Genomic DNA, 21,518 nt, shown 5'->3' on the forward strand with positions numbered 1-21,518 from the left:
AAACACGCTTCAAGGAAACATCGATACGAGTTTTGCTGTATGGAGTAAAAGGTCGAAAAAGATACTTTCTGCATCGCTTCGATAGTATTTAGAAATTCTTTGTTTTGATGGTTTTACAATCATGGTTGTTTAATTAAACTTTGAGCATCGACGCACGTACAGCGTCGCGCGTTTGCGTCGCATTGAATAATGCGATAAGCGGGAAACTCTGACGGGAACCGATAAAATAATAATTAAATAACTTTGCCGGATGAAATGTTACAAAACCCAGGGCGAATTACGTAACTGGCTATGCCTGGTATCGAAACGTTAACAATTTATATAAAATCATTCGAAAGTCGCTGGAAATGCCTATGCACGATATATCGGCGAAGTTCTTCGAAAGTTGTGTAGATTTTTTGTTGGATAGGAATATATTCTCAGACTATTATATATTCTCAAAATAATTCTGAAAGCATCTCCCTTACTTAATAACAAGGAAAAGAGAACTGAAACAAGAGCAAGAAAATATGAATGTGAATAAATAAATTATTGACCAAGGAGAAAGAGAACAAAAAGAGAATGAAAGAACAAACAAAAAATTCGTGAAATAAGCGTAAGAAAACTAGAAGATTCAATAGTTCGAATGAATGAAACTTGGAAACCATTTGCGTGTTACAACTGCGAAAAATGGGCACATTAAGTGTCCTAGGGGAACTCCCCCTAAGTCATATCCTCAAAAGAGTCTCAGATTTGTGGCGTCACCTCCTATGCTCGCCACCAGAGAGACCGCGCTCTCACAAGCGCTCGACCGACCCCTCCGTTGCTATATATACATTCTTCGACCGACTTTTCAATATTCTCACTAGCCACTAAAATTCGATTATATAAAACCTGCATTAGGTCCATAATAACATACGGTGCACAAGTCTGGTGCACTATACCCAAATCTTATCTCCACAAAATACAGGTCATACAAAACAAATACCTCCGGATTATACTCAACAGACCCAGACACCACTCTACAGTCTCTCTACACATTGACGCCAACATAGAACTTTTTCTATTTTTTTCTAAAGACTTATTGAACGACCCTCGTATCTTCATGAAATCAGTAGGAAGTTTATCTCTATAACGGAAAGTCGTCCACAAAAATGTTATTGCATATTTTTCGGACTAGTTTTTGCCTGAAAAATCAGCCTCGGTCGTGCTACGATTGGTGGGGGCCGGGATAGTTCGAAACAGTTATTTCGAGGAGGCTTCGAACGCAGAAAATCGCAGCTGCGGCACGTCGAAGGAGGCCATGAAAGGGAGCACGCCGAATTTCGGGCGTCGTGGCGCGGGCGCATGCACGCACACACGGCCGTAAAATCGGGGGGGCTGACACAGGTGCGGAAGATAAGCGCGCGCGACGACGCGGATGGCGCGGCGCGGCTAGGCTAGGCTAGGCGCGTCGCGTCGCCACTGCTGCAGCGTAACGTAGAAACTCAGTCCGACGGCGGCGCCGCAACAGACGTACGTGTCAGGACGCGCCTTTACGTAGCCCCGCGATCGAACATCGCCGACCGATTCGCGTTCGATCTTCGAGTGTCGTCGTAGAACCTTTCTCGGGGGAGGAGAAACGAAAGGCGAACGAAATTTGTTGAAAAATAAGGAATCGAGGCCCATGCGCACGATTGGAAACCGGCGTAACGGAGAGAAAATTTGGAAAATTCGACGGGAATAGTTTGTTTCGATCGATCGACCGAAAGGGGAGAGGAAAAGAGTTGGTTCGACGGATCGCCGACGCGGATCACGGATCCACGCGATCGTTCGTGCACAAGCTACGCGTAGAGGGAACGGATCCAGGTGATCGAGGATCGAGGGGACACGCCGTGAACCGACCGGGTCGGTCGCAAGTGCCTTTTCCTTTCTGTTTTCGTTTCGCGGGGCATCGTTGGTCCCACCCCTCTGGGCGGCTCCTGCCCGGAAGGATCCTCGGTCCGCGCTGACGGAGTCCTCCTCGCAGTACGAGCTCGCTACCGGCGTCAGGATGTTTTCGTCCTCGAGGGCTTTCCCGCCGATTTTCTTCGCGGCGCTCTTCGTCTGCATCGGTGAGTGTTCCAGCCGCTACCGCGGGATTAACGATTTCTCCTACGACGAGTCGCGCGATCGAAAAATGAAAAAATATTTCCCGAGTGCCGGGGGGAGGGGGGGACCGTCGGGGCACGCGTAATCTCTCGAAGCTTCCACGGAGGAAACGAGTGTTCAGCGGTTGGAATCGGATTCGGAAGTGTCGCGTCCCCTCTTACGGTCAAGTGTATTTTTATGTCAAATTTTATTACCTGAAAACCGCGAGGAGACGTATCTAATTTTTTAACGTCTTTCCTGTGGTGTAACTTCGTAAAAAATTGCTAAAATTTGAACGACGAGTCTCCATCGTATCGCTGGAGATCGGAGGTTTCGTTGTATCTGAGTACAGGTATGGTTGCACTTTGTAAGATCGACTTGTCGTACGATAAAATCGTTACATCCGTGGCTCCTGTCGCAGGAGAAACCGTAGCCGCGGGGAACGACCGCGAGTGTGTCCGGCGAGGGTGTCCCACGATGTAGTGTCCATTTTGTATCACATTTCTCTTTTTCTGCTTCGTGGAAATCGTCGCTCAGGTTTGAGAGGATTCGATGTATTGTAGGGGAAAGCGAAGATCAGTTGTAGGAAGAATCGTGTTTGTCGAACGTTCTGGTGAACTTTCTACTATTGTACCGGAGCAAGTGGAGTATCCCTACGGGCGGTCGGATGAGAACAAGTAGAACGTACCCGTGTGTGGCCAGGCAAATGCAGATACAATACATTGTAGAAAAAAATTCACAAGGCCCATGACTGACTAAAAATTACTGTAAACTCAATTTTCAACTTGTTTGAGGAACAAATTGGAACTGGGAGATGATTCTCTAAACATTGTCGCTTGAAAATTTCTGTATCCAGCACTATTAGAAGTTTTCTTATTCCTATTATCGCGCGACTGTGAATTTTATTCAGTATACGAGTTTGAGAAAAATATGCAAAACCTCTATGCAAAGTAAAATATTAATATTACATTAATTTTTGAATAATATATACATTTTGCATGTGTTTTCAATATTTCCATACGCCATATAAACAAAATTGTCAGTTTTATTATCACATTCCACTTAAAACTTTCTTCTATAAAAATTCAAGTAGAGTAACCCTACGACTGGTCAGACGGGAGTCAATAGATCACAGTTTTACCAAGATAGACAGAAAAAGGAAACTGTAATAGCATAAATAAGCACAATTTCAAATATTTTTTACATACTCATTCACTTCACGAAGATTACCTAGAACGTCTGACCCAATATGCTAACATTCTACTTGCAATTGGAAGGAAACTCGACTCACATTGGATCCGATGCTTTAATTGCCTCTCGTTTAGCCTCTAACTAACAAGCGAATCTTTCTCAAGATGTAAATCATCAATTTTTTTTGAAACTCTCACCGAGTATAATTTTTGCAAAAGTATATACGCGTTGAATATTTTCGTAAAAACTGTTTTCTGCGAAAGTTTCGTCGACAATGGCGATTTACATTCGGGGATGTACCCTCGTAAGCAAAACTTAGGCCGTTCGTGCTGTTTTTATTTATGGTACCAGATTCGTCTGAATAAGGGACTGATCTTTCTTTTTCCCCCGTACAATATCTGACAATCTTTCCAACTTCTCCAGAACTTCCAGAAGAGGAGTTTCAAGAGATTCGACGTTCGAACAGCTCTCAGCCGAGTATCGTCGAGCGTCCAATTAGCGCGATTCGTTATTCGAGTCTGTTCCCCGCGTTCGCGAGACGCTGTTTTGCTGGGCGTCGAAAGCTCCGCGGCAAAGATTTTCGCGAAAACTGTCGACGGTCTTCGGAAAATCGGCTTACGAAGTTATCGGAAATATTGACGGAAGGTCGAAATAATTAGGCGATCGAATGTTTGTACGGTGAACACAAAATGTTAGTTATAAAATGGTAGTTTCAAAAATTATTTCGCCCTTAGTGCGTGTGAACATGATCGAAAGTATAAATTCTTTGGTTACGAGAAACGATAATTGTGCCTTCCGGAGAAGTGTGATAAAGAAATCTACGTTTTGACCTTATACATACGTGGAGGACCAATGTTTTACATTTATCGAGGGTCAGGATGCCAACATTCGGGAGTGGATTATTAGATTACGATCGTATGATTTACCTCGGCAATGTCAGTGGTCCGATTGCGTTATTCTCTTTTTATCGATCGTTCCTCAACGGTGTCAGTGTGGTGAATTAAACTAGAGACTGTTTTTAAACTGGCAATATATTTAAATTATCTGTTTTCATTTTTGATTCGTAACAGCGACTACATATTCACAGAAATATATTTGCTTTCGGGAAAAATATATTTTTACAAATCTGTAATTGATCTTATTGATCAAAGCATACTTGCTGTTAATTGATAAAAATAACAGTATGCTGATAGTTCGTTTATGTAGACTATTATATAATAAAATACAGTAATAGAAGGCATAAAATTAAAAGCAAAGATATATGTTGGCGTGTCAAATATATTGCTGTAATGTTGGTAATGGTTATTAGAATCGATAAGGTGAATGCAAAGCATGAACCTTCGAGAATCTGGTTGTAGTGTTGTTAGGAGTAAGCGAAATTTGCCTCCCTTCATAATATCGAGACGTTTATGAGTTTTTGATAGCAGCCGGAGAACTTGATAAAGCCAAACTCGAGCAAGTAGGAAATGGTAAATCCGATGAAAAACAATTTTGCTTTTACCCCCAGAGTTACGAAGAGTTTTCTCATCGCTGATCCAGAAACTTTCCTTCGCATTTTTTAATCTAGCTAAAACCGTTAAATCGCTTTGGAGTTTAATCGAACGTTCTCTTAATGTAAAACAAGTCACAACAGTCGTAAAAGCAGGGTGTCCCGATTAAAACAGGGCAACTAAAATTTACAAGTATTACTATTTACCATTCGACTATTCCCGCGTTAAACATTCTTTATTAAGCATTCTATCAAATTATTAAACTGTTCAGTTCATTTCTCAGATACAGTAGTCCCTCGTTTAATGACCGAATTCTTTCCCCGGCGACAAGGTTCATCATCGTATGCCACATCGAAGTTCATTGTCCAATAAAATTTTACATTCTGCACAAAATGTACATCTTTTACTACATCTTCGTTGGAGTTTTAAAGACGTTCCATTAAAAAAATCTAAAATGATCTCGATAATGTTGTACCGTTCCTACGTAATGTATCTTTTAGTATTTCAGTTTTATATTATCATTCCAAGATTGAAATCGATGGTACGTCATCCTGATCAGATAATGGTGGTTGAAAGTGTTTGGAAACCCCTGGCTCGAAACGCGGAACTCGACATGGAAATCAGTTCAGCCGTCTTCGCGTTTATCGTCGACGAGCCGAACAATCCTCGCGGAAATAGGCTCGGAACGTCCTCGCGACGATCCGCGAAACTCGTCGAGGACTCTCTCGTCCCCTCCCACCACTCACATAATGAATAGCATTACCTCCAACCCGAAGTTTACGATCTAATCGAATTAGTCGCGCAGCACAGGGGGTTGGGGGAGGGACAGTTCCAACTGAATTTTCGACTGTTCTCCGAGCGACAGACACTGAGAAAAAGAGGGGGAAAAGAATGAAGCGAATCTAAAATTAGGGGCATTAAGCTAATTGACAACGAACAGCCTTTTCCTTTTTTAAACGGTATTATTATGGAAAAATATTCAAGATGGACGCTTCCTTTTTATTTACGGTAAACAAACAGATCCAACGATCGCGTATTCGTACCGTCCGCGTCTCGTTAACAGATTTCTTTAAGGCAGCGTCGACAAAAGATATCGAGTCGGACTGTTTCTATCATCCTTTCAGTTCTAGAAAATCATCTTTGCATTCAGCTGGTCCGATCGAAGGAGAGATACCGGACAACGAGGAACCGCGTTAATTGCAGTATCCGTCGGATAGCCAAAAGAGCTTGAACTTTTCGTTACCTTTTATGCTTCCACGAGGCGAACGGTGGAATCAATTCATTGTGAGTACCATCCCGGGATTCATGGTTTCGCAAAGTAGCCGGGGAATAACGGGTGCCAATTTATCGCCGTCTGCCTCGTTGCTGTATCGTTTTAAACAGCCTGGTAACCGAGTCGGACGATCCTGATGCGCCAGGATGAATCGCTGGAAATGCTTTAGGTGTTCGTGGTTACGGTCCGACGGACGGTTGCGGTGCTCCTTGGGTTTGGACGCACTGACACCGTTTCCCGGGGCGAAATTTTCTGGACTAAGCTGTCTCTAAGTGTCGTAATTTGCAAAGAGGGATTATCGAGGGCTCGATCGTTTAAGATCTCGCGATAAATATCGGTTCGAGCGACCCCGGGGAATTAAAAGCACGTCAACGAGCCCACTCGAACCGTCTTTAGAGGCATTAATAAGGAACCCATTCGCGGGCCGTGATCGATACGACGGCGATTTAAAATTCGGAATTTGTTACGGTTTTAATTGAGAATTATTTTAGGTGTATGTTAGAACATAGTACTCGTCTTGTATTTGATCAGAATATTGTGAGAAACTGAGGTAACTTGAAATTTGTTATTTCATTTGTTTCTCTTTATATTTATTTTATAATGTACACAATTACAGATTTCTTTCTTCCGAAGACCAATCCTTTTCCCATTGTCGAAGCAGTATATAATAGAAAAGGGGTCTGAATGTTTTGTTGGAGCATGTGGCGATCGTCGTGAAATCCAGGATCGTCGAAAGGTTGACCCCAAACGCGTTCGAGTTCGAGTTTAAAGAGCGCTCGAACAACAAGTCGAACGGAAAACGCGTTTCCATGCAGCTATTCGAAAGAGAGTGACGTTCGACGAGTGCTATCCTCTCGCGAAGGACATAGTTCGCGCGGGCAATACACGAGGGTTTGCAATGGCACACTTAATGGTAAAAAAACGCCCATCGTGGCGTTTATATCGTCGGGAGAAAGAGGAATTATTCTCGTATCAATCGCCAGTTTGATGATCAGGTTCCACTTAAAACTTTCTATTATAAAAATTCAAGTAGAGTAACCCTACGACTGGTCAGACGGGAGTCAATAGATCACAGTTTTACCAAGATAGGCAGAAAAAGAAAACTGTAATAGCATAAATAAGCACAATTTCAAATATTTTTTACATAGTCATTCATTTCACGAAGATTACCTAGAACGTCTGACCCAATATACTAACATTCTACTTGCAATTGGAAGGAAACTCGACTCACATTGGATCAGATGCTTTAATTGCCTTTCTCAAGATGTAAATCATCAATTTTTTTTTAAACTCTCACCCAGTATAACTTTTACAAAAACATATACGTGTCAAACATTTTCGTTGAAGAAAACGTTTGTATTATTAGGAGAAGGAGAAATCATCCCTGTATCAATGGCCAGTCATTCTGGGTCGGACATTTTAATAAATCTGAAACGTCTGGTAGTTCTAATCTTAATAAACTAGTCATCACTCTTCGTCGATATTAATTATGTTTACAGATTTCTGATTGTTCTCGTCGAGTTTGAACGAACCAGATCTCTTTTTTTCGTCCTTGTCTAACAAGGACAGATTTTCCATTACCCCGTAGAGCACTTCTGCGAAGTCGATGAGGGTAATAAAACGATAAAGGTCCGGGGGGGTTTGCGGTTTGTATATTTATGATGCCGTACCGTTTTATTACCTCCGCGGAACAGAGAGATTCCCGGGAACGAAGCGTCGGCCTGTGAGAATGATTAGAGTCCGCGGAAAGTAGGGTCGCGAGCGATCGGTTCGCGTTATGCTCTTATTAGATGTTACGAACGGAAAAATAGGGGAGAATACGGTGAAATGAGCTGAGAATGGGTTAGAAAGAGGAGAGGGGGAAAGCAGAAAAGTGATACGATACCTTTCACCGAGCTTCCATTACCTGATTGCCTAGTCGGAGGGAGGGGGGGGGGGGGTGGCGTTGGCGTTAAAGCGTCGTATTGTGCCGGGGTCAGTTCACAAAGATCTAGAACCGAAGGAGGAGACAGCTTTCGCCTGCACGATGCTCCGGCGATTTGCGGCGAGATAAAACATCCCTTGAGGGAAAACGACTAACGTCGAGCCAGTCGACGGCCAAAGACTCCTTCAAACATAGGCGAAGAATGGCCGCTGTGTCACGTCGATGATTTTCTTGTTCGCAGAATGTTTCGTGAAACGCCAGTGAACGAGCGTTGATTTTAATAAACTGTATCTTACAAGAGAACAGAGGAAGGTGTGTTGAAATTTTCGTATCTAGGATACGACACGATTGTGTGAAATATGTCAACAAGAAGAGGTACAAGTACAGTAAACAGGTTTAAATCTTAAAAAAGAAATATACAAAGTCTATATATAAACTAATATATAAACTACAAGTCCAGAACAAAATTGTCTAAAAATTTCAGTATTGGGGGCAAAGTTACGGTCTTATTTCCGCAGGTGTTTTAGACGGGGGAGTCATAGTCGCGTAAGTTCTGGTGTCACGTGACTCTGTCGTGACGACGTTCACCCACGAGGCTATTCTTTTCCGCCATTGTCTGGGTGAAACAGTTCCGACGTAAACGTTAGCACCGTCCCTGTATCGCATTTATTCTCAAAGTAGTCGAAACGCGTCCAACGAACAAATCCGTTCACAAGGGATCTCGGGGGTTCTTTGCCGCGCAAAGACCCCGATTCAGGAGCCTGAATTACGCGTTTCTCCCGGCGCAGCGTTTACATTCCGGCCTCAAAGAGGTTACAATATAGCTGCCGGCGGGATGTAATATTTTTAAGCCCATGTCGCGACGTCAATACGCCCAAGAGAGGGCGGCAGAGAAAGAAATATGCATACATCCGACGACCCTCAACGGTTCGTTCGATATATCCCTTTCCTGGCGCGCTCTCGACGCGGTTAATTTCGATGAAAGGTCGCGTCCCGGTGCCAGGAGAGGTCCGAAGGAAAAAATTTACGGGATCCGCGTCTCGAGGAGTTCGCGCGACCGGCCATAATAAATCATCGGTTCTCACGGATGACCCAGATCCCTGCTTTGTACATTTTGATACGCGCTTACGGACGTTCGGCTTTGCCGTTATCCTCCCCCGTCTTCGTCGGACAGGTTTTCATCCGCGCGAGACGTTTTTCGTTTCGAAGCATCGATGTCTGAGAATTTTATGAATTTTATTGGAGAATTTTTGGGCACCGAGGCGCCATCTGGGGCTTGGGAAACTTTTTACACGGTTTCTCGAAGCTTTTTTTGTATTTGAGCCTTTCTCCTTACCTCTCTTGGTTCTCGAGATATTTAATTGCAGTAGTGCCTCGCTTCTTGCAATGGAATCGGGCCCGTCAGATGTCATGAGGTTCGTACTAGGTTCTACTTTTAAAGCTGGTGAAACTTCAACTCTGCGCATGTCGCGACTCCGCCAATGTCTTCACTCCGCCCACACTTCGACTCCACCCACAATGCAACTTCGCTTGGACGAGTGATTTATTTTTTGTGAATTCGGTTTAGTATCTTGTTTAATGATAAAATTATCTCTTAGAATATACTATCGCATACAAATAGGTACTGTTTTCTGCAAAGAACGCGAAGCAAGAGAGAAGCTCCGCCCATTCGGGACAAATCTTCCAATCTTCGATTAATACAACGTACCGACAGTCTCGGAAACCTTCTAAGTAATCTTAATCGCAGTCTCGCGACGTAGGATTTGCCCTAAAAATTTGTACGATAGCCCTCTTCGGTACTTGGATGGCCGGTCGATATTAAGCTAGCTGTGATAATTGCTGATTCAATAATCAGAAAACTCACGCGACCGTTCGTGATCGTCTATTTTTAACATTTTAATCTCATTCGCGAATCCGCAATGGCGGCCCAAGGCTGCATCGAAACTTATAATTTCAGTGTGGGACCGGAGAATAAAAAGATTGATCTTCAAAGCGAACAGTGGGTTAGCAGAGCGATACAAAAATTGTATATTCCAAGATTGCATACTTGATTTGTCAATAATTTATGAATTCTCGAGCAAAGCCACACTCGATAATTTAGATTCCGAATCTGTAAACGGAGCCTAACAATTGTGGCTTTAATCGTGCGCTCAAGGTTGTTCTTTGAGCGCGTCAGAATTGGCGGTTTCCGGTGACTGGACGATAATCCTTCGATGAAATCATCGATCACGTTATCTCGTACGCGGTCGGATATGCGAAACGCTGGTTCGTCTTGCGTCATGAAATTATAATATACGGTAATCAGCGTAGGTCCGCGTGTATATCATTCGCCACGGTGCATTCGATTAGCAGGTTTCAGCAGTCCGCCACGAAGACTAGCAGGTTTCAGCAGTTCTTCGCGAGACAAATTAAACGTATTACTCTTCGCTGCGGTGTTCGAAATATGCTACTGTTCGCGGCGAACTGTGTAACGTAGTATTTGTAGGTGAGTATGGAACATGATAGTTTTCGATGGAAACTATGAAACGTGCTAGTCTTCCTAAGAGAAATGAAACCTGTTACTTTTGATTTCATGTGTTAAATTTGATGTTCAGCCTAGTTTTGTTATGTTTCTCAGTAAAACAACGAGGGGAAATTCTGAATCTATGAAGGCTGGATCCACGAAGAATTCTCGAGCAAAGTCACATCCGATAATTTAGATTCCGAATCGGTGGCCTAACAATTGTGACTTTAATCGTGCGTTCAAGGTTATTCTTTGGGCGCGTCAGAATTGACGGTTTCCGGCGACTAGACGATAATCTTTCGATAAAATCATCGGTCACGTTATCTCGTATGCGGTCGGATACGCGGAATGCCGGTTCGTCTGGCGTCATGAAATTATAATATACGGTAATCAGCGTAGGTCCGCGTGTGTATCATTCGCCTCGGTGGGACGAGCAAGCAGCTGCATAATCTAACCGGACGGCGAATTGGCCGCGTGTGCGATGCATTGGGATTGCTGTCTGCGCATTCGGGATCCGCGTGTTTCGTGCGTTTCGCGGTTTCCCCTCGATTCGTCGTCGCATTGTTCGATGCTAGTTGCTCGTACCGCGTGCGTCGATAATCTTCCCGAACGTTACCTATTATTTCGTTCAGATTCCGGGCGTTATCGACGTTCCGGTGTGGCGGAAAGCCCGCCCGGACAGAGACGGAAACCAAAAACGGAATTTACACGCCACTCGAACCACCGATCGAACGTTTCGATTTTCCCAAAAATTCCCCGACCGGCCAGCAACGCCACGTCCGCGGTTATCGTCAACACTTTCGCCGCCGGAGAGTCCATAGGAGGAGTTACAGGGAGGTTTATTGACTAAGGAGAAAGAGAACAAAAAAAGAATGAAAGAACAAACGAAAAATTCGTGAAATAAGCGCAAGAAAACCGGAACATTCAAACTACGAGAATGAAACTTGGAAACCATTTGCATGGTTTGTTTATTGAGATAGAAATTTTATTTTTTTTAATGACGTTGAGGACTAACTTCTCAATCAGAGTTGAAAACTGGAGGCAGGAAGTAGTCGTTCTCCATTTGTATTCAATTATTCTCCAAATAGTATTATTCATATCTGTATCTCATATACTCATTTTCAAACCATTCTCAATATAGCAGAAAGAAACAGTTCACAGTTACGAACGAGAAGTTAATTTTATTCTGTTTGATGAGATAGTTTCGCAGGTATTCGTTACTTGACCGTGAAGAGTAACTAAAAATTTCGTATCAGGTCTTTGTGCAAAAAGTCTGGCGAATTGTTCTGGCCAGCGAGTCGTATAGCAGCATCACGCAGAATGTCGAGGCTCTAGAAAGGCTGGAATCTAGCACGGGCGAGATAGTTTCGCGGTTATCCAGCTTCCTTCGCGCAACAAACTGGTCGGAAGTTTTATGCGTCTGTATTGTTCGCCAGCCTTTGCACTCTCCGAGCGAAATTCTTTCCGGACTTGTACATTCCGTCGTTGTTAAAAACATCTCGAAAAACCCCAAACGCTCACGCGAGTACGCGACTCGGCGATCCTGTAACCCACGTGTTAAAATTTCATGTAGAGGATGCTATAATTATATTCAAGATTACGTATCTGCGTCCATTCAATATTATATTACATCGATTAAATTAAAATTCACGTACTTGGAGACAATTGAGAATCTATGGATACGACGACCATTGAATTTTAGCCATTATAAAATTATACAGTTATCGATTTTTCTGTAATAAGTAATAATTTGATTTAAGTAATATAATATTGGGGTTGCATAACCTCGAATGCAGTTGATATTTCTTCTAAACGAGCCTAAATCAAAGATCGAAACAGTGAAATACAGACTACTTGTACGTCCACTACTCTACTTGGAAAATAAATTATTCTCTAAACGCTAATGCAAGTGATTAGACAAGAGAAATAAATTCGTATGGAGGAATCGCTTCGTTCTAAAATTTATTATCACCGAAGAGTTTTATTTGTCGTGGAAGGAGGCCAATCGTAAAGAAGCAGTTTTGTCTCACCGATTGGTCTCCCGGAAGTTTTACTTTTAGAACGACGTCGCGGTTATCGTCGTTCGCTCCCGAAGGTTTAATTCCTCGAGACAATGCGGCTTTCCGGGGTGGCGAGCCTTCTGTTCCGATGGGATTGCGCCATTTTGAGAGCGTGGCAATGCCTTGGACTCTCTCTTTCATCGTCGTTCGCCATTCTGCGATCGGTTAGTACGAAAGTTCGATTCTAACGTCGGCACCGGTCCCAACGACGGAGACGATTTGCCTTTTACGAGACACCTCGGGGTTCTCGTCGGTTTAAATTGCCCTTTTGTCCTCGTCGATGCTCCCGAATTCGAACATCAGACGAGCTCTTATGCGCTCGACGCTCCTTGTATATTTTACGTATTCACCGATGGATCGTTTCTCGTAATTAAATCGCTCGTCGAGGGGTTAAGTAAATTCTGTAGGATTTTTGAATAAAGAATGTGGAATTTTTATAATAAAATATATACAGTTTATGACAAAGAACTAAACAAAAAGCGAAGTCAAACAAAAACAAATAAACGACGGTTTACAGCCGATGCAGGTCACGTAATGGTATATTGTTTATATTGATTGTATCGGCGTTGCATTTTAACAAATTCACATAGAATTACGAGTAATCCCTAAAAACAGTACAAGAAATAATTTTCTTCGCCATCGTTCAAGTTAAATTTCCTTTGTGCACGAAATGCACAGTTAATAGAATCTCCTGTACGTTATTATAATTTCCCCCCACAAAAGGCGAAGTGGTTAAGAAAATTTACGATGCACATTCGCCTTTAACCACGACCGCAACCAGGCTTTGCGCGTATTGGATCAGGGCGTAGTAGCCAGGATCCACCGCAACCGGAAGTTTGCGCAGACCGTTCCTCTCGAGTGGCCTGCGGGCAGAAAACCTCGACTCTTGGCGGTTCAGGAGCCCGGACTAAGACTCCTCTCGCGCTCGCTTTTTTTTCAAGAGGTCTGAAGAATCCGGGAGACTAGCAATTTCAACGTAGCTGCGGGTTCAGCATGGAAATTCACCCGCGGCCGATCCGTCGGCCAACCGGGCTGTCCAATTACCGAAAATTCACCACCGTTTCCTCGACGACGAGCTCACGAAATCCCGAGGATCTTCCAGAAGATACGAGCTTTAATACACAACTTTGTATTTCTATGATTTCTCTGGGAAGCGTCGCGAGCAGACGATATTCTCAATCACTCTTACCGAGGAGCTCCTACGACGCTTTTTCACGACCCAAGCCACCTAATTCACGGCAGCCGACAAGCCGTATTTGTAACCGACTCTATTTCGCGCGAATCTTGTGCCTCCGAGGCGGAAGCGAGGATTTCGAGTAGATTTCACGCGAGAATACTCAGGAGGCTTACGAGCCAGTCATATTTGAATCAGAGCTTATTCGAGCGATTCGTTGTAATTATTTTACAGATATTTGAATACGGAGTATCCTTAAATAATTCAAGCAGCCATCGAATAAATAAGTTTTGTTTTATTTGTAATGGATACGAATGTCTGTATCGTTGTACTAGTACGCCAATGATTCGGTTATAACAGGGATTTATTCGTTCGTCTAACTGTTACGCGAAGAAAACAAATCCACTCGTGTGCTCCCAATTCAATAAAAGCGTCAGCATTTCGACGCGCGTTATGAAAAGTTACACGTTTCATTTTTCTTACGTAGACTGGCACATTAGACTTTGTGATCATGAAAAGTAACACGTTGTGCACGTTTCAGCAGTTCTTTGCGAAACAAATGAAACGTGGATGAGTGTAAAACATGCTAGTTTTCAATGGAAACTATGAAACGTGCTTCTTTTCGCAGTAGACTGAAACTGATTTGATGTTCAGCAGAGATTTATTATGTTTCGCGATAAAACAACGAGAGAAAATTCTGAATCTATGAAGACTGGATCCACGAAAGCTACACGGATTAGCGGGCGGATCTCCGGGGCCGATTTCAATTACAATTCCATTTCGGGACACGTGCAGCACCCGATTCGCGGAGCCCGGTCGCATAAAGCCCGACGAATCGGAGTCGAAGTAAAACGTATTGCCGGAATTTACGTCGAGTTGTCGACGGACGCGACGCACAGGGCGAATTTCGCGCGACGAAACTGGGTCGTAGTCGTCGCCCGTGATCGAACTTTTCGTTTCCCCGAAACGCGGGGACGGGTGCCTCTTCCGATGACTGACGCGAACTTTTTAAGCCTATCGCGAGGGACCGTCGATCCACGCTCGTCGGTTTCCCCCCGATGACATCAAACCGTGACGCGAACTAAGAAGAAAACGGGCCGAAATGCAAGATAATGCCGTGGAAAGGAACGACGGGGGCCGCGTCGCTGAATGGTCCGTTCGCTAAACACACGTAAGCGCCGCGTTTATGGCGCCGGCATTCACCCCGTTCGCGCAACAAACGAGACGAAAATAACCCTCGACCCACGAGTACCACCGAGCGTCGTTTCGTTACGGATGCACTTAAAGGGGAGCTTCCCGAACCTCCGATCCCACTTATTCTGTCGGGGTACTCGTGAATCTACGGGGTGATTTCAGAAACTGGAACGAACCCCAGGTAGTTCTTCAACGGAGAAAAAAAAAATGGAGGGTGAAACATTGAATACCGCGTACGATCTTTTCGTTACGCGATGCTTCTTCTGCTCGTATTTGCTTTCAAAATTGGACCCGCCTATTTATTTCGGACATAAGACGATTTTTAAAATTACTAATAAAATAACATTCTTTTTTTGATTTGTGCACCCATAAACTGCTGTGTTCGAAAGTTAAGAGGTTCTGATGGTACACGTTTCTACCTTAACCATTCTTTGAAACACTGTTCGCTTATTAGGAATTTTTACATGTTCTAAAGAAGTTGTATAAACTATTCCATTATGGAAGCTTTTCAGATAGGTATACATTACGCTTTTGAACAGTTTTCACTTTTCCATCGTAAGCCAATAATTCAGTGATGTTTTCTACGATTGTTTGACTTCATTAACGATTTTGTTATACTTAAAATTCCTTTTTTTTCTCAAAGAATATTAACGAAATTATGTGAGTTTGAAGATTGTGCAAATTTCATAATAGGCATGCCCTGCTGCTCCTGCTTTTCCGAGACTTTTTACGTTTTAAGCTCGGGAATTTGTTTTCCTTCTGCCAGGAATCCCCGACCCCGGGTCTCGGATTATTCGATCGATTTGGTATTTGAATATTTTATAGTCGAACGAATACCATGAATAAATATTGAATGTTTGAGTATCCTCGTACAAGAAATCTTGTCCCACCGTCGATTAAACATTTCAATTGGAACAATTCCAGTCTGGTTCCTCCGGTTCCCAATTCACGCTTCGATCCGTATCGCAGTCTAGGGCTCGTCTGCTCGTTGCAGAATTCGTACGTCCAATTTTAACTTTCCACACGGTTCCGTCCCTTCGGTACGCGCGCGAATATCCCCGAGAATTCCCGTACTTGACGCAGACCTCCCGGGATGATAAATTTGTTTACGTTCCGCCGATATCAAATTATTTCACGAGTCGTTTGCCCACCAGATATTTTCATACACCCTTCGATCCTCGGCGGTACGATCAAATTGAAACGACCGGGAGTCCCGAATAAATTAACGACGAACGGACTGGAGGATGGTTCGACTCCAAAATATTCACCCCATTAACGCGGTATCTTTTTCCTCGTGCGCTCCAGGGAGGCGACAGATTGATTCGTCGCTGATAGGAGATTCAATTATCAATCAGAAGTCCGGGCGATTTCAGCATTTTCTAACTAACCCCCGTAGCTCGCCTTTATCAAACCGTGAGAGGATTTCAGCTGGGAATGGACAAACGGGGGACGCGGGAAAACGGAAAATCAGGGACGCAGCTCGAACGCTACGTCACGGCAGGTCGATGCTGACCTATTAGCTTAAAGTAATTTCCGTTTAATTTTGGTGCTTGCAGTACTTCGTGACGAAGGCTCCTCCTCGCGTCCTCTTCGAGGGGGGTCCCCTCTTTTCCAGACCTCGTCGCTGTCCGTTTAACGAGCCCCGCGATACCATTCGGGGCTAATAATGTCCGGATAATGAGCTCGTATTTCCGCCAGTCTTCGTTTACCCGACGCGCGATTAAAGGTTCGAAGAGAGTTACAACGTACGTCGATCGGTTGTTACGGCATTCCGATAATTGGTGCTCAGCCTCCCGCGCATTTTATCGGCCCGTCGGGCGTCGAGAATTATTTGTCGGAGGAAGTCGTTATCGCGTAATCCAATAACGAGCCGAAACGTACGGCGGGGAACTTTTCGGTTCGCCACGGCCACCGCGCAAAGTGGTTTAAACGCTCCGGCTCCCCCGCCCGAAAGCGCAATTTAATATTGTACGGTAATTAATGAACGTTGTGCACCTACGAATCACTGTCGCGTTGATCAAAATACATCTACTTTACAGAGAAACTTACTTTCATCGTGGAAAAGAGGATTGGAAACGAGATCGAAGCATATTTGTACGGTGATCATTTTTGAGTAAGAGAAAGGTCGATGTCCAACGTTTTGAAAAGGTGGTTTCTTGAAAACTAGAGATAATAAACGTGGAACTAGTGATTTTGATGGCAGGAAGATGCTGGATATAGTAGGGCCTGTATAGTAAATTCAATGTTTAAAAATGTGATTTATAAAATGCTATTTTTAATCATTCGTTTTGTGTGCAAATTGTTAGGTCTCCTATTCTGTCAGTATCATCATAGGGAATCTCCAATTCTGCTGTTTACTGCTTTCAATAAATTAAAAAATTTCAAATTGTTCTAAAAAAATTATTTTTGATTGCAGGGGTCAATTACAATCATTTTTTGTGAATAGACATACCCCCAAAATCCTAACCATTTTTGAGAAAAAAATTCATTACTGAAAATATACCGCGTGGAAATGTTTCTATAACTTTTTAACGATGCCCCAATCAACAAATTAGTATCTTTGATTTTCGTCTTGTTTTGGCCTCTAGAATCTCCTATTAAAATTTTTCCCATGGGTGGCTGAACACCCTGTATATTTTACGAGAAATTGTGAATATCCCTTACACTTATCGAACGTCATTTATTTCATACCCAACTCTCCAAGTAAAAAATTCCTAAATATCGGCGGTGGTAAAACGCGCCACCGAATGACATTTTAATGAAAAATTAAGGAAGTTTTATGTCGGCCGGTAAAATGGGCGTAAAAAGTGTACCGTCGAATGGGAATTATGGTTTTTCATAAAACTTTATGTCATGTCCGAGAGATCTTGCTCTGACTGACCCGATATAAAAACCAAAGTCCAAACTCCCGGGTGGAGAATCGCGGATCTTTGGGGATACTCACGCGTGGTCGCAACGTTATTAACCCAGAAAGCGCGGCTGTGAATTTATTCCGAAAATATCCTAGTTACGTGAGGTCGTCGGCGATGAAAGTTTCGAGGCTGCAACGGGACGGCCGACGATAATTGATCGCGCCAGCGGTGCACGTAACCAACGTTGCAAACCGATGGAAAACGAGCGTCTGGCGCGGCGGGGCAAACGAAAAAAAAAAAGAAAAATCTCGAGCACCAAACCCCCTCCAAGCATCGTGCTTGCCTCGCCCCCCACGTTGCTCGCGTCGAAAACTTGATAAAACTTCCGACGAAATTTCCAGACACTCGCTTGTCGCCGCGACGGAAACTCGCGGCATAATCTTTTTCTTGTCAAGTTCTGTTCCGTTTTCCGGGCGCTAGACTTTCGCGACGTCGCTGTCGGGAGCTCCCATGGATCGGGACGAGCCTGAAACGCGAAATAATGGCCCCTGGAGACGGGGCAAATTCCTCGACTACTTGGAATTCCGTGGAATCGTTCGTCATTCGTACCTCTGGTATGTCCTTCGTTTACTAGAGGTCAGGACTGTCAAGATTTTAAAGACGGTGTTTGTTAGGGTCGAAAGCTCTATTAGCAGGGTCAAACGTTTTGTAAACACGATAAAATCAATTTTTGATAGATCCAAGAACAGTTGTGGCTAGCTGCCTATTGTTTTTACCAAAATAATGGCAATATATACATTGTATATACAGGGTGTTCGGCCACCCCTGGGAAAAATTTTAATGAGAGATTCTGGAGACCAAAATAAGATGAAAATCAAGAATATCAATTTCTTGACTGAGGCTTCGTTAAAAAGTTTTTAAAATTACAAAATTTCAAATCGTTCTAAAAAAATTATTTTCGAATGCAGGGGTCAATTACAATCAGTTTTGGTGTATAGACATACCCTCGAATTCCTACGCATTTTCGAGGAAAAAATTCCTTACCGAAAATGTAATGTCTGACCATACATTGATATGTTCCCCTGAAATTTCAAGCGTATCTTTAAAATATCATAACTTCTGAACGGATTGGAGGTTTTTAATGTTTCAAAATGCAAACAACGTGTATTTTGGTGAAGAATATGTAGAAATTCTGAGAATATTCGAAAAGCTGTTCCTTAGTCTTGTGGCCGAACACCCTGTATGTTTAGATAACATTTGGTATACAGATTGTGAAAACATGTATATGCTTGAATTTTTTTTAGGACTCACTACGAATTAAAATCGTAGAAGAATATTTGTCCAGCCCTATAGAGTGTCAAATTACAATATCTGGGAAAAATTAAATGAAAATGATGCGTTCTTCGCGGACCTCGAACACCGTCTGCCGAAATTCATTCAAGATTAATCATCCCTCGTTCGTAGCACGAGAATTTTCGTATAAAGTTGCGGCCGGGTACCATAAGTTACATCGTTTTCCATCAAGCTCGAAATGAACTCTCGGGGAAGTTATTTCGTGCGCTCATCCGCGCACCGCTGCTTCTATTTCTCCTGTTCATGACTCATGCACACACGCTGCCCAGGCAACGTTATCTGTTCTCGTGTTAACGTTGTTACGGTGCCGACTGATAAATTTGATAAGGGACGTTAAAGATGCATGAGACAAGAAGAGCAGAAAAGAGATATTAAAAGTGATATGAATGTTTTCGTTTCAGGAAGTAAATAATTCACACCACGGCTACGATTCCATGATAAAATGGAGTTCGAACATCTGAATGCCTTTTTTGTACAGAGAAGTATTCGATTAAGCATCGAGCATGTGAACTAATACCCAGCCAGATATCGCTAGTAGAATATGTCCGTGTCAGGCCGACCGAGAGCACAATGGGGGTTGCATTGAATCAAACAATCAAGATTAGGATGCAGTCGTACCTTTGTCGGCAGATTAGAATTGTGCGTAGTCAGGCGCATGGCGGTTAAAATGTAATCGATCGCAAAGCAGCTCGTGAATGGAACAGAGTTAATTACGTTTTGCCGATCAAACGCCGAGCTTGAGTAGACAAAATCTGCGATTCGAATATATTCGTAATCGATCAAACTGTTAACGCCAGGTATTCTATTACTAGAATCGGATAGCGCGTAGGCAGTCATAGATTACGACAGTTAGAAGTACGAATGTTGAAACGTCTGTAATAATGGAAGAAGCCAAATCGCGGGGTAGGTATTAATTGCCGCGAATCTCGATCCAGATACAATCAAGCTCGTCTCAAAATTATGAAATTACAACCCCGGGGGAGGCTGCTCGAGGCCAGTTCGCTCCCATCGCTTGTACCCGAAACGACGAACAGTTGGATTCAACCAAAACCAGGATAGGTGGGCCAATAATCGACTTGATTCCGCGAATGGGGAAGACCGATCTTCGCCGGAGGTTATTCCCACTTCGGGAAACTCAATTTTCTCCATTCTCCTTTCTTGTCGGCGTTCCTTGCCGGTAGTCTCGCCCCCCCTCTTCCGGTCCTGCCCTTCCGCGGATTAAAAATCCTCGCAGATTTATCGTGGCCCACCGTGCATTTGTCAAGATGATTTACGAGCAAAGTAAACCGCGCGTGTTAATAAGAAATCGGTATTCCTTTTTCCAAGTTCAAGTTTTTGCTAAATGTTCGCAACCAGGAACCATACACGAGTCATCCTAAGATTTTGCAAGATAAATATTAACAGAAAGTAGTTTAAAACTCTAAGTTTGATCCTTGCTTTCGTTTTTGACGAGTTGTGGTCACCAAACAGGTATCAAGTGCTATGCAAACGATTGATGCACGATCAATTTTGTGTTACCAATCATGTTTGAGCCTTGATTTCGTTTTTAATGAGTTGTGGTCACCAAACAGGTATCAAGTGCTATGCAAACGATTGATGCACGATCAATTTTGTGTTACCAATCACGCTTGATCCCCAATTTCGTTTCTGACGAGTTGTGGTCAGTAAACAGGTACCAAACGTTGTGCAAACGATTGGTACACGATCAATATTGTGTTACCAATCATGTTTGAGCCTTGATTTCGTTTTTAACGAGTTGTGGTCACCAAACAGGTATCAAGTGCTATGCAAACGATTGATACACGATCAATTTTATGTTACCAATCATGTTTGATCCCTAATTTCGTTTCTGACGAGTTGTGGTCAGTAAACAGGTACCAAACGTTGTGCAAACGATTGGTACACGATCAATATTGTGTTACCAATCACGTTTGATCCCTGATTTCGTGTCTGGCGAGTCGTGACGATTAAAGCAGGTATCAAACGTAAAATTTCGAACGTCTCGTTCCTTCAGTGGCCACTTTCGTGAATTTCCTCGTCGTCTCGCGTGAGCTGGTTCCTCGTAGAAAAAGTCCCGCGGGCCGTTAATCGGCCAGGCGATTTTCCAGCGCATGCACACCGCCAACTTTCCCGCCCCCAGCCGATAGGACTATTTTACGATGATTAAGACACACCCGACGCCGGGGAAACTTCGTCCCCGGAATATATGTGTGTTCCTCTTTCGCCCTGAAATATTCTTGCGCAACCAGGAATGTAGGTCGTCTGTCGTTTGACGTCATTACTGTCTGTTATCGATGGTATATTATATTAGCGTTTCGTTTTTATTCGGTGTCGCGTGACGAACGGAATCGTGCGCGGGAAAAGAAAACCCGCGGTATCGTCGTGGCCCGATGCGATCACGACGGTAATAAATCAT

The 21,518-nt window shown here is 43.4% G+C and overlaps 1 protein-coding gene across 1 annotated transcript in view; it reads left to right on the plus strand.

The window, feature by feature from the left end:
* The first annotated feature begins 1,395 nt into the window (after positions 1-1,395).
* Positions 1,396-21,518, plus strand: part of LOC143346373 (uncharacterized) — a 107,745-nt gene continuing 87,622 nt past the window's right edge. Inside the window, exon 1 of the mRNA XM_076774419.1 lies at positions 1,396-2,072. Within this exon, the coding sequence (XP_076630534.1) occupies positions 2,012-2,072 (61 nt within the window). The 5' untranslated portion in view covers positions 1,396-2,011. The remainder of the gene's footprint in view (positions 2,073-21,518) is intronic.

Source organism: Colletes latitarsis, chromosome 10 (genome assembly GCF_051014445.1).
Source record: "Colletes latitarsis isolate SP2378_abdomen chromosome 10, iyColLati1, whole genome shotgun sequence".
Taxonomy (NCBI): Eukaryota; Metazoa; Arthropoda; class Insecta; order Hymenoptera; family Colletidae; genus Colletes; species Colletes latitarsis.